We start from the raw sequence: 12,681 nt of genomic DNA, 5'->3' as shown, positions 1-12,681 counted from the left end.
GGGGGATTTCGCAGCTGCGTAGAAGCCAAGGCTCTTTCCTTAGTACAATCAAGCTTCATTGCTCTGGCGATCCATACTTGGTTATCACAATTGCGAGATCTTGACCCGTCCTGCTCCTTCCATATATTGCTCAAACTCCTGATGTTGTACCTCAGAAATGGCAAGTGCACGGTGGATCAAGCGATCCGACGCTTGTGCTACTGCACTTTTGACATGCCAGATTGGAGTTGTGCTCTGCCTCAAAGAATAGGTATGTCTCACGTCCAATCATGTCCACTTGAGATGTCATCTCACGACATGAAGAAGGCGTAATCCAAGATGGCCGGAGAAATAGACTGGAAGCAACGGCTTGGAACGTTGCCACACCTGCTCAAAGATGCGTTTTTCCCCAGTTTGTGTTCGGGTCCAGGGTTTCTCCCGCGGCCACTCATCCAAAACAAATCATCTCCTGTTGCGATACTCTTCCTGTCGAAATTGCAATTCCGACAGAGCTGATTCAACCAAGGTCTTTTCTCCAATATTCTTTTCCATGCTAACCTAAGTATGGGTCACTCTCTTCCAGATCCTCTTTCCGGGACAAGTCCAGGACAAACGGCTCCAGGGGCAACAACCTCAAGAGCAAGAAAACTTCCATCGGGAAATTCCGTATCCATATCATCCAACGGCAAGTGCATTGAAGCTGGACGGGGCAGTTGCTCACCTAAAGTGAGTTCAGTCATCCATTCATTCGTTCCATCATTCCTATCATCCCATGGCAATTGCGCCGTCCGTACCCGGTAGTTCCCCTCATCTCATCTTGATATCGTACATTACACGAACGGGCAAATCCATGGGTTCACCGTTCCTTCCTTCCTTCCTTCCGCCTCTCAAGTCTTCACTCTGTTGTTGAAGTCGATTCGTTCGTTCGTTCGTTCAGAAATGGGTCGCTCCGGTAATATTATGCTTCTGCTTCTGGTCCTTCTTCTTCAACTCGGCCGCATCCTCCTCCGCCAATTCCTTGTCGATGCGAGCGCCCCGGTGGGGCTTGTTGCCGTGCCATTCCGCCTGTTGGGAGCAAGGAAATGAGGTCAGTCAGTCAGTCAGTCAGTCAGTCACCATTTCTTGAATTGGAAGCTTCCTAATGAGGAAGGGGCGAGAAGCAAACACAAAAGCAAAAACATGAGGTGGAACACTCCGGATCACAGGATGGGTTATGGGGGTAGGCGGTCAAACTTACGGCAAGCGTAGGATCCCTCTTGACAGCTTCCTCCCTCTCCTTTGCCGACTCCTCCATGTAATGCTCGTTGACCGCGGCGTTTTGGTCCTCTGTTATTAGTATGGAGTTAGTATGTCATCATTCATCATGGCGGTTATGGTAGTGCTTAGAGAGGGAGGGAGAGAGAGAGAGAGAGGACATACGAGGACGATAACCCTTCACGTTCTTTCCGCTGTGCTGAGCGAGGTCGTCGACCTGGGATTGAGAAATGTGGCGCTGGTTGCCGTCCTCGTAGATGCTGGGGAAGCCAACGTTGGAGTTTCCGGCGTAAGACATGATGGAAGATGTGTCTGTGCGTTTGTTCTTTGAGGTAGTAGTGGGTGGTCTGGACTTTTCGGTCGGTTGCTGTTTGTTTGTTTGTTGTGTGGTGTTCAAGCTGTTAGGGATATGAGTTGAAACTTGAACTGTTGGGTCACAAGTTCTAGATTTGCTCTGAGAATGTTTTGTTTAGACGAATCTGATGAGTTTTGCTTGTCGCAATCTTCCCTTTCTTTCATCGGGGATTACCACTTATATCACCTTGTCAAGGAGAACAGTCCGAGGATTCGATGATTCGAGTGGTGGAGGGGGTAAAATGGGGGTCCACTCTAAACGTCATCCATTCGGAAGCAGATCACGGGCTCCGGAGCAATTGGGACCACGACCCTGCAAACCTCAATGACAACGTAAAGCGTCATAGATATGACGGATTGCCCATTCAAATCTACCCGTCGGTCTCAAGGAAGCTCAAAATAGGGAATTTGCAATGCATGGTCAGTCAATTTCTATGTCACAACCCGATGATGAGCATCGCAGGGCAATCATGGTTGATGGAGTTGGTTGTGGGAAAGGGGATCAATGCCAAGACCTCACCCCTGTCATGGCGATGACAGAGTAATAAGTGTTATTGTTGTCGACGACACTGTTGTTGTTGGGAGTGGAATTCGACAGATTGTATCAATGCGCTATGCTGAATTCATTAAACAATCATGGAGAATCAATTATTGACGCTATTCCGAACACGAAAGCCCACAGAAAGAGAGAAAAGTTGACTTCACTTTTCGGTGGCTAACAGCACGGTTCTATACGCCCACAACACCAAAATCCTCCGTCAGCTCACCTCCTCTCTCAACAACTTTCCATCCACATCCTATCATCATATCCGACAAACTCTCACCTGATATTCCTCTCTCTTCCCCATTCCCAACCGCCCAACTAACCTCTCCAATCCCATCTTCACATCCTCGCCTCCCCTCCTTCCCTTTCCTTCACCCTCTCCATCCCCAAACAGCCTCCCCACCACCAAATATTCCACCTCGCCGTCCCCAGCCCCATCACCAACTTCCCTATTCCCCATTGCCTTCTTTCCCCCTTTCAGGACGTACTTCCCAGCCTTCTTGAAAAACACCCCCCTCAACTCCTCCACAACCCCCACCAACCTCTTTAGTTCTTTTCTCGTTTCCTTTTCTTCTACAGTCATCATCATTGTATCTTCGATTTCATCCTCACCCCCATCGTCATTCTTATCCTCATCCCCATCTGAGCTCAACGGACTCGAATACCCAGAATCTTCAACGTAATCCTTAAAGTGCCGCTGCCCATCCCGATGTAGAGGCAACTGACCATGTAAATAAGCATCAAAACTCCGATTCACCTCCTCATCCAACAGTATATTGGCCTTGCGAACGAAGTTTCGAGTTGATGAGTTGAGTCGGTAAAGAGAAGTTTGCAGGAGGGTGTGGATTCCCTCTGAGTTGTACTCGATGGCGATGTCAAGGGAGAAGGCGGGACAGGAAGCAGTGGTTAATTTGAGGAAGCGAAAGTCGCGCTTGAGAAAGAGGGCTATTTGGAGGAGGGAGTGGGTTATTGAGGGGAGGGTTGGAGTACTTGAAGAAGGGGTGAAAGGGTTGCGAGGACAGGGACGGGAAGAGCCAGGCGGGCTGAGAGGGGTGGAGAAGTTGGATGGATCGGAGGGGTCGGATGGGTTCGGGTTTGGGTTTGGGTTGGAGGAGTAGGCGTAATGGGATGATGGCATAGTTGCGGTGGTGGTCATATTTGGGTTTCAGTAACGTGACTTGGTAGTTGAGTGAAACTGGAAGTTATGCTTATGTATGACTTGGTGGACTCGTCGGAGCTCAACTCGCAGGAACTGCGCGCGGTTTTATGTCGTCTGGCAGTCATGGAACTTCGACGAGATGTGTTCGGAGCCGTTCATGATAATGAAGAGGACAGGCCTATTGTCCGGTTGAGAAAACTAACATCCCCCGGATTCAACCGCCTTTGTGAGCCTTGTGAGCCTTGCTTGTCCGCTCTGTGAGCACTGCTGGGTGACGGACATTGTTCAGAGCTGTTCGTGAGAGAAGCGAAGAACAAGTCCATTGTCCCGGTGAGTTGAGTTGTCTCCCCCCGGTTTCAAAGTGCCCTTTGTTAGTCTTCTCCGTTTGTGTTCACTCTTCGGTACGGGTAACTTGGTCCGTTGGTGTCCATTGTGTTATCTGCCGAGACATTATTGACTCTTGGAAACAAAGAACGAAGTTCATCAGATATGACTGTGGTCCGGAAGCTGTGCCGCGGCCCCGCCGTGAGATCATCGCACGGACTTGTTCTTTCCTTTGACTTTGTTGTTCTTGTGTCTGAGGGATTGGGCGGTTGAGGACTGTGGGTGTTTTGATGTGTGGCTGGCCTGGTATGCCACTTCGACATCGAATGTTAGCTACAAAGTCAATGGAAGGTCATTTCCGCCCACGTGTTCGAGTGATCTCCAAACATGGTAAAGGGGTATCATTTCAATAGAACAAGGAAAGTCCGGAATATCTGTAGCAGAACACACACGCCCTCTACTTCTGCCGCACATTCTTCGATTTCCGCTTCTTGAACACCACAGCCGGAACCGCGTCCGCGGCCGCAGCCACAGCATCAGACTCGCCCGTAGCAGGCAGAGGAGGCACAACCTCATCAGCAATCCCCGACACTCCTTCGCTGGGCTCGCTCTTGATAGCCGGAATCTTGGGAATGGCACTGCTCTCGTCCGCATCCTCTTCCTTCTTCACACCTCCGTCCCCATCACCCTCTTCGTTCTCCTTGACAATTTCCTCCCCACCATTTTCAATGTCATCCTCCTTTTTGATGTTGTCCTCCTCAGTCTTAACCTTCTCCTCCTTCTTCAACGGAATCCCTCCACTCAATAACTCCTCCAACTCCTTATCCTCCTCAATCTTCGCCACCTTGCTTCCCACGCCCCACTTCCTCGGCCGTTTGAACAATCCCTTGATAGCCTCCTCCTGCTCTTTCTCTTCCTCCGTACGCTCCCTCTCCCTCTTTACACCGACCGCTCTCCCTTCCGCACCCACGGGGATCACACCCTGACCAGCGGCTGCGGCAGCGGCTGCAGAGGTTCCATCAGCATCCTCGTTAACCACTCTAACATTCGTAACCTCCCACTCCCCCGCCAACGCCATACTCCCCCTCAGCTCCGTTGGGATGTTCACGCCCAGCTCAGCCAACTGCTCCAGCTGCCTCTGTCTTTCCGCTTCACTTAGACCAACAGCAGCAGCGTTAGCTCCTGTCGGACCATTGCTTCCTCCTCCTCCTCCACCTCCAGCACCACCAGATTTGTGTCCTCCTCTTTGTCCAGCGCCACCACTGGTACTCGGTGTGCCAGAGACAACGCCATTCAACCGCTCGACCTCCCTTTTCGCCCGTTCCTTTTCTCGCTCTTGCTGGTCCGCAGACCTGTGTAGATCGCGCAGGGAACGCTTGATGGCACCTTGATGCTTGGCGGTCGACTCGTGGTTTCTTTTCTCGAGAGGGGTGTCGCGGACGAATACGGAGCAGTGTTTGCACCAGTATTTGGGGGTTGATTTCCAGTATTCCGACATGGTCGAAAGATTACGATAATCAGACAGCGACTTGATGGACAGTGGGTTCTAGAGACTGAAGCGCAATGTTTGGGCTGGTGTTGGAGTAATCGATCGTCGTGCGAAGAAGGGGAGGCAGCTGCCACGAATGATTCCAGTGGCGCGTGTTATCGTAAATTTGAACAACGTGTCACGAGGGTTATTGCTCGCCTCGTTGAGTAATGTAGGAGTGGAGGCGTCGATCTTCGATGACGGCGATCTGTTGTGGTGAAGAAGTGAAAGGTTGTCTTCTGTTCCGCGCTGTATCGAAGGCTGACGCGACGGCGAGGATTCCATTGCAGTGCCAAGCAGCCTTGACGTTGACATCCACTGAAAATTGGGTGGGTCCTGCAACTCCAGTGAAGCCGGCAGGCAGCCTGGAGCTTGAGCTCTCGCTGGGCATGAACGCTGTGACCCAGTTGGTTCAGGGCTTCAAGGCCTACACAGCATGTCACCGCAGGGCAACTCAACACCACGCAATCGGACAATTCTCATGGACCAGAACTCGAGTATCATCACCAACGTCACTCGGCGTCACCAGATCGAGAAACGACAATGTTGGGCCCAAACCTGTTAAATGTGCTCGCTATGGCGCGCCTCCCTAATTCCATATACACCTGCGACTTCTAATTATGTATTACCCCTCCTCGGATTCAAACAGCAATCCCCAGGTCTAACCATCCGGATCCGTCCGTCACCGTCATTACTAACCACGACATCGCAACCATTGGTGTCACGCGTCTCCCTATCAAACATCCACTTCCTTCTTATACTCCGAAACTCAGAAACACAATAGTACCGTTGCCCAAATCCATGCAAAGCAATAACCATGTTGGTTGAAATCAATAAAGCACCCCCACATCAACACTGACTCATCAGTCAACCCTTAACCCAATGGCCAACTCTGCCAGGACGTGGTTCTGGTTAGAGGAACAGAAGACCACCGATAACACCCATGACCATACCCATGTATCCGGTGGTGCTAGACAGCCAGCGGCGGCCGGCATCGTTGGCGACCACGACGGTGGGTGGCTTGGAGTAAAAGCTGGCAATAACAACGCCGGGAGGAACAATGGTCGTCTGAGCTGGTGGGAATCCGGAAGCAGGAGTAGTCGTCAGAAAGATGTAGGGGATCGAGTTAGAGGGCGTGGGTTGCGAGTTGGGAGGATTCCCAGGTGTACCAGGAGCAGGGGGTGTCACTTGGATCTGACCATCGGCATATTCAGACACAGGTACCAGGTCCGTCAGTGGCGTGGGAAACTCAAATTCGGAACAGAGAGTCGGGTGTCCCTGGATTTGGCCTACATTGGCAATGTCAATTTCAGTACTTGACCGATTGTGAGTGGAAAGGGAGAGACAACGACATACCATCTCCGATCTGGCCAACCGAGCATAGCGGAACAGCTGCCGTGGTAACAACAGCCTTGCCCTCTCCATCACTCTGTGGGACAACCACTGTCGTGGGTAGGACTGTGGTACCGACAACGACCCCGTTGATGGCAGCGTCCTGGTGGCTGTCACCACAAGGGATCACCAAGATCTCTGCGGGACTGCACTGCTCAGCCCACCAGCGGTCATAGAGGTTTTGGAAATCACCAGAGCGGCACTGGTAGAAGACGGTGGTCCCACCGAATGCCAAAGAGCCGTTGTTGCACACCGAGAAGCCAGCTGTGTAGATGGCACCGGCCTGAGGAGGACCGTCAAACTGGAACTGGAAATTCGAAGCAATGTATCCGGTCCGACCGTGGGCGTCGGTCAACACACCATCCACAAGCTGGGAAACAAGAGTACCTTCGCCATGGCACTGGCGAGTTTGCTGTTGTACCAGGGTACTGTCAGCCGATGAACCTTGGTCACCTGGAGTCTAGACAGTCAGGGCTTACCTCGCTTCTCTTGGTCGGGTTGCCGAGCTCCAAGATTGAGATCTCGAACTTGCGATCGAAACTCGGGCCACATCCGGCGGGAGCCTTGGCTTCGGGGGCGATCTTCTCCGTGACACCCTGGGAAGCGGCGGGGACCACGCAGGCAAGCAGAGAGAGAACCTGATATTGCTTCATCATGTCGTGGTGGGCCGGCTCTTACTGGGGATTGCTCTTCACTGGATGATGGTGAAGGTATCCAGAAAACAGAAAGGCGAGAAGGGAAAGCGGCTAAGGAGATACCGTGGCGATGGCAGCAGTCCTGGATGGGGGAGAATGCGATGGAAAGTGTCTGGCAAAAGTGATGTTGGAGATGAGAATATCGTAAGCAAAAAGTAAAAAGTTCCTGAAGCTGATCTTGTACGAGACGGAGAAGAAGATCTGGGGGAACCGAGGGGATAGAAGGCCGGGTTTAAGTGGAAAACTTGAAGCCCGAGTCGACGTGCCTCTGGTTTGGCTTGTTCATTCCCGTGTATCGTTGGATTCGGATGTTGTTGCTTTTGTTCACCCGTCTTGTGGTTGGACTGGGCAACCACGGATGTCCTTGGGTACCCGGGAAGCCAATCTGCCAGGTATCACTCGTCAGACCTTCACTCTTTCCTGGGTCAATAACTCAATGGGTCCTTCCCGCCTGGGCCCGTTTCTCTGGTCATGGTGTTCGCGGACTACCTCCAGGCACCTTGATGGAGTTGCTAGGGGGCAGGAAGGAGAGGTGTCCGTGAATGACACATGCAAAGAAGACTGATGGCACCTCTAAAGTACTACGCTTGTGGTTTCCATTTGGGAGACGGAGATATGGACAAGGGTGGTTTGTTGACTCGCGAGACTCAGCGGGCCTTGGAAGGATCTGGACCATGTACTGTGGTACCTTCCTCGAACAACTCCAAACCCTTTGGACTCGGTGCTGTGACCGCCGTGCACCCACCGTTCGGCCTCAGCCGCGTGAGTTGCATATGTCCAAGGTGTCACTTGGTCGCGACTGGTTGGACAGACATGTCTTCCTCAATCGTCACTGCTTGACATCATGTGAAAAGACGAACTCCTGAACAACTTTACCAGCAAGTGAACAACAACAAAGCAGCTCTAACCGGCTGCGATGGTGACTGCCCACTAAATAGTGGCCTCCCCACTCATATGACAGTCGTAGCTACCCTTCGGGCAGGTCCCTCGTGAAGCACGACATCTGTGGCCCCACCTGAGAACCTCAAGTCAGTGGTAGAGGTAGTACCTGCCCCGTGCCCAAGTATCGGAGCAGCAGGGGCAAATCATGACACTCGATCCTGTTGCTTCGTGCGGCCGTACCTGCCTTTTACTAAACTAGAGGAATGCTAAGCAAGGGGCCGAGGCAAATTTCACCGATTGCTTTCCAACTTCTTGTCAGTGGTTGGGTCCGAGTTCGGCGCCGGCACATCGACGGGAGGTTCCGACACTCATCGCGCCTAGCGCACCAGATGCTCGCTCTGGCAACACCATGAAAAATACCAACACTAAGCGGATACATACCTACAACACTGGAAGTCAGGCACAGAGGAAAGCCCATTCGGCAATAACTTCTATGGATGCCTGCGTGCTAGGCACCCTAGTACTACATTTTCACTTTCCCCTCATCGCCTCCGAAAAGCATCTTCGATCCAAACGCTCTGAAGAAAAGGACGTGACTGTCATCAAATACACGGAGCAAGCTCGAGGCAAGCTCGTACGGGTCCAAGGTTTCTGTCCGTGTACACACCTGAAGGACGACACTTGAGGTTGTGCACCGTTACACGCATCTCAGCTTCTGCTAGTCGCAACACACCCTGCAGCTGTCATCATCATTCAAGACCTGATTGGAAAAGTGGTATCATTATCCCCTTGATCATGGTGGAAACAGGCCCGCTCATCTGGTGCTACACAACATGGCCCAACTTCTCCATCCTTGACCCCAAAATGGTTTCAGGGCCAAAGATGGATTCTTCTCCGTGTCACATAACCCCAGCTATGCACCTGCCAAAGATACAAGACATTCCGCGCGCATCAAAACCTGGACTCCTCACACAATTCATTGCCGGATATCTAAAATAAACATGAACCAAGACAACACGCCTCATGACTCCATAATGGCCAACCTCGCTCGCCATTTCTCCACACGAGTCGACCATCGCACAATCACCATGTCTCACACTCTCACTGTGGGTATGATGTCGGTTGTTGTTGATATCCTTGCGAGTGGCTGGGCATCTCGTGCGGGTTGGAGCTGTAAGACTGGGTGGTTTGAGGGTACTGGGCTGGGGTATGACCTTGGGCCGGGGTGTGACCTGGGGCCTCGGCATATTGCTGAGGAGGGTGGTGAGCCGGAGCATACTGAGCGGGAGCCTGCTGTACCGGATATTGCTGGTCGGGATGTGCGTATGGGTATGGCTGAGGGGATGGGGTCGAGATCGGGCCTGGTGCCGGAGACGTTGTTGGCGTTGGTTGATACTGCTCTACCGGCTGTTGTACGGGGACCTGCGACTGGTATGCCTGCTGATCGGTGTACTGCGGGTATGATTGAGGTGCAGGTCCTCCTTGTTGGACGCTGAGCATCGGTGTGTGCTGTGCGTTCATCTCGACGGCCCCAGGGCTGTGAGTAGTCTTAGGTCCCTTGTTGACCTGGTAGTACAGACGGAACTTGTGCGCGTTGTAGGCAAAGGTCGCGACGAAGAGGAGCCTGGTCCCAACTCAAGTCAGCGACAATCATCCATCAGGGAACCCATTGCCTGAGACTCACATTTGAACGGCACTCAGACCGGCGATAGCAGACATCATGGCGAGGCCGCCCTTGCTAGCGACGGCACCTCGCTTCACAAGCTCACGCTTACTCACGATGCAGTGATGGGCGCTGATGCTGCTTCCATCATCATAACATCCTTCGACGTTAACATCAACTGTGAAGGTCGCCCTGTTCGCCGCATTCGCACCCATGGAGGCCAGCCAAAGGATGATCATGAAGAGATCCAGAGACAAGGTCGCCCAGATATTGTACGCTTTTCGAGCACTCAGGACCTTTTCGCTGACCAGGGACCAGATGCAGATGATCCAGGTAAATAGCGACTTCACAATACGTCAGTCAGTGACATCGAGGCCTTCGAAGGAGACATGACTTACACAAACGAGACCAAACGCGACAGCATCCATCAGATAACCATGGATGAGATAACCAGCCAACCCGGCAATTACCAGACCAAAGAAAATCTGGAATCCTCGCACAACGACATGCCAAATCGGTGTTTCGGTGGTCCATGGCTCCTCACTTCCTGGGGCGGCCTTGGGTGCTGACCAGGACTGCTTCCATTCTACGGATGTTGTAACAGTCGGTTGTTTCGGCTCGTACGAGGCCATTTTGAATCGGGGCTCTGCAATGTTGACAGAACAAATATTATGGCGAAATCCTTGAGACTCGGTATAAAAGAAATAAACAAGGAGCCGTGGTCCAGAAAAAAAAGAGCCGAGCCTGAAATTCTCAGACGCGGAGGGACTGACTTAAAAGAAAGTCGGCATGGCAAGAGTCTTCCAGACTGACTGCATCAAACTCAACCCAAAGTGGCACCGAATTCGAGGGGTATCACGCCCACAGGGAGTCGTCCTGCCGATCTCCTTCAGCCAACTTGGCTTCGGTAGGTTCTCTTGCATGGGACGAGGCAGAATCTGTGAACTCTGTAGCCAAGAAAAGACGCACGGCAAGCCACGAGGCCCCTGTTCGCATATTTCCTGGTCATTTGGACCCAATGAGAAGTCGGGGCTTGGTACACTATTGCTTCAGCCGCAACCCAGGCAAGGAAGCATCCTGCCCATTCATGCCGGTGGTTGTTGGTGGTGATACCCTGATATCGGGACCAACACTCACTTGCATAGGTACCTAGCCAGGACGTTGGGTCTCGAAGCTCACAAGCGCCAAAAAGTACGGACACCTTCAACGACGGCCGAGCCCTTTTGAATGAGGTGGCTGTTTTCTTCGTATTGCTCTCGTTCAATCAACGACGAGTCCAAGCGAGAACTCAAAGTCACCAGCTGAACTTTCATTCAGCGACCCTCGCGAATTCTTCATTCGAAGTCTTTTTTTGAACTTTTCGAGTTACAAGCTCACGGGAACCGATAAAGTTTCTGGTCCCTTGCTCTAGCTCGGCTAACTCATCCGTTCGATGACAATCTTTGTAAAATGCTGCTGTCGACAGACATCGTGACTATTGGCTTGGCGTTTCGCAGCCCATCCAAGAAAGGAAACGGTACGTACCAGGCTGTGTCACACATCATGGAATATCTTTTCCCTTCCTCATCACCGCCGTGGGAAAACACACAATGGGATTCTCTGATAGGTATCATATTCCATCTTGGTGTGTCCCCGCAAGACTCGTCACCCAACGCCTTGCTGAACACCTTCAGAGAGCTGACATACTTCAGATCAGACAGATACGTAACTATATCTATCCCAAGGACCTCAGCACATCTCTCGGGTCATCCCAGGGTTTTTCCATATTGCAGATTTACGATACACACTCGTTTCTGGCTCTTCCAGAAATTTGAGGACCAGGTACATAACCGGCACAAACTCTCTCCGCCCTGACGACCGATAACCTGAGAACATGGCATTGCTCTCGCCCAACCACTTCCCAAACGGGCTTGCTGTGCGAAAAACGCCAAGACTCGGGCCGTTGTGAGGTGGCTAAGATGACTTGGCGTTTATCAAGGGAAACTGGGGTGTTACATCGCGCAAAGCTTAACAGGTTTAACCACCGTGGCTAGGTCCTGCTTGGCGATTGGTTGAAGTCCAGTCATAACAACTCCTCACTCGTCGTTTGCGCTGTGGGTGAGTCGTTTTGAGTTGACGGGGTTGACCGCAAGCTCTGATGGAAAAGATGTCCAACTTGGCCGAGAAGCCTAGAGAGGATGCTATTGTACAGGCAAGAATCCGATCAAGTTCACTCAGCAAAGGAAAAGGCTGAAAGAGGTGCGTACATACACTTTTTATACCTATTTCTCGATTTCTTTGTTCAGCTCCCGTCGTGTTGGGGCCTCAAGCCGTTCGAGGGCTTTCCTCTCGCTTTGTTCCACATTCGTTCATTGCTCCAGGATGGCATCATCGCGCTCTTCCGATTCCTCATAAAGACTGATCCTTCGATGTTCTCGTTCGATACATGAGCGAAAAGCTCCCTTAATCAATCTTGAATGTTGCCACTGCCAACAATAGCGGGTTTCACCATCTCAAGGTCGCTGATAAAGATGATTGTTGAATCAACTTGACACTCATGGTAACTGACGTGCTACTGAGAAACCCGTATGACACCTGACGGTGTAGCCGATCGTCTTCTGCGTACATCGTTAAGATGACTCGAAATTCGATGTTTGTATGTCCTGGTCAGCCGGGGAAGGAACACTTCAAGGACACTTCACTTGCATGAGCCCTGAGCTTTAGATTTTTTATGCTAAATAGCTGGCATTATTGTATTCATCCGCGAGACTATTAAAAGGCTTATTGCCGCGTATTCGAAGAATGAAACCTCCCGGGATCACTCGTCCGATCCGGGCCGCTCCCGTAGACCCACTCACGGGCTCTATGGGTCATTCAGATCCGGGCTCCGGGAAGAATGCCGGGTGCTGTGAGCAAAAGTTGCTCTTG

The 12,681-nt window shown here is 51.8% G+C and overlaps 5 protein-coding genes across 5 annotated transcripts; all 5 read right to left on the bottom strand.

The window, feature by feature from the left end:
* Nucleotides 1–912: 912 nt before the first annotated feature.
* SMAC4_07131 (uncharacterized protein) lies at nucleotides 913–1,803 on the bottom strand (the record flags this gene model as incomplete). The annotated part of the gene is made up of 3 exons (XM_003345799.2): nucleotides 1,399–1,803; nucleotides 1,217–1,305; nucleotides 913–1,044 (listed from the first exon to the last, which is right to left on the bottom strand). The coding sequence occupies exons 1-3, from the start codon at nucleotides 1,529–1,531 to the stop codon at nucleotides 913–915; spliced, it is 354 nt and encodes a 117-aa protein (XP_003345847.1). The 5' UTR covers nucleotides 1,532–1,803.
* A 587-nt stretch (nucleotides 1,804–2,390) lies between these two features.
* On the bottom strand, nucleotides 2,391–3,287 carry SMAC4_07130 (uncharacterized protein; the record flags this gene model as incomplete). The annotated part of the gene is made up of 1 exon (XM_003345798.1): nucleotides 2,391–3,287. One exon carries the CDS (start codon nucleotides 3,285–3,287, stop codon nucleotides 2,391–2,393), a length of 897 nt encoding a protein of 298 aa, XP_003345846.1.
* A 784-nt stretch (nucleotides 3,288–4,071) lies between these two features.
* SMAC4_07129 (uncharacterized protein) lies at nucleotides 4,072–5,112 on the bottom strand (the record flags this gene model as incomplete). The annotated part of the gene is made up of 1 exon (XM_003345797.1): nucleotides 4,072–5,112. The coding sequence occupies one exon, from the start codon at nucleotides 5,110–5,112 to the stop codon at nucleotides 4,072–4,074; it is 1,041 nt and encodes a 346-aa protein (XP_003345845.1).
* A 942-nt stretch (nucleotides 5,113–6,054) lies between these two features.
* SMAC4_07128 (uncharacterized protein) lies at nucleotides 6,055–7,190 on the bottom strand (the record flags this gene model as incomplete). The annotated part of the gene is made up of 3 exons (XM_003345796.2): nucleotides 6,055–6,431; nucleotides 6,499–6,946; nucleotides 7,014–7,190. 3 exons carry the CDS (start codon nucleotides 7,188–7,190, stop codon nucleotides 6,055–6,057), a joined length of 1,002 nt encoding a protein of 333 aa, XP_003345844.2.
* Nucleotides 7,191–8,216: 1,026 nt separating this feature from the next.
* Nucleotides 8,217–10,493, bottom strand: SMAC4_07127 (uncharacterized protein). Its single transcript, XM_003345795.2, has 3 exons — nucleotides 10,173–10,493; nucleotides 9,796–10,118; nucleotides 8,217–9,735 (listed from the first exon to the last, which is right to left on the bottom strand). Exons 1-3 carry the CDS (start codon nucleotides 10,404–10,406, stop codon nucleotides 9,213–9,215), a joined length of 1,080 nt encoding a protein of 359 aa, XP_003345843.1. The 5' UTR covers nucleotides 10,407–10,493; the 3' UTR covers nucleotides 8,217–9,212.
* Between the last annotated feature and the right edge of the window lie 2,188 nt (nucleotides 10,494–12,681).

This window comes from Sordaria macrospora, chromosome 7, assembly GCF_033870435.1.
Source record: "Sordaria macrospora chromosome 7, complete sequence".
Classification (NCBI taxonomy): Eukaryota; Fungi; Ascomycota; class Sordariomycetes; order Sordariales; family Sordariaceae; genus Sordaria; species Sordaria macrospora.
Note: the sequence above shows the minus strand (reverse complement) of the source record. Positions and strands in the feature narration are given on the sequence as shown.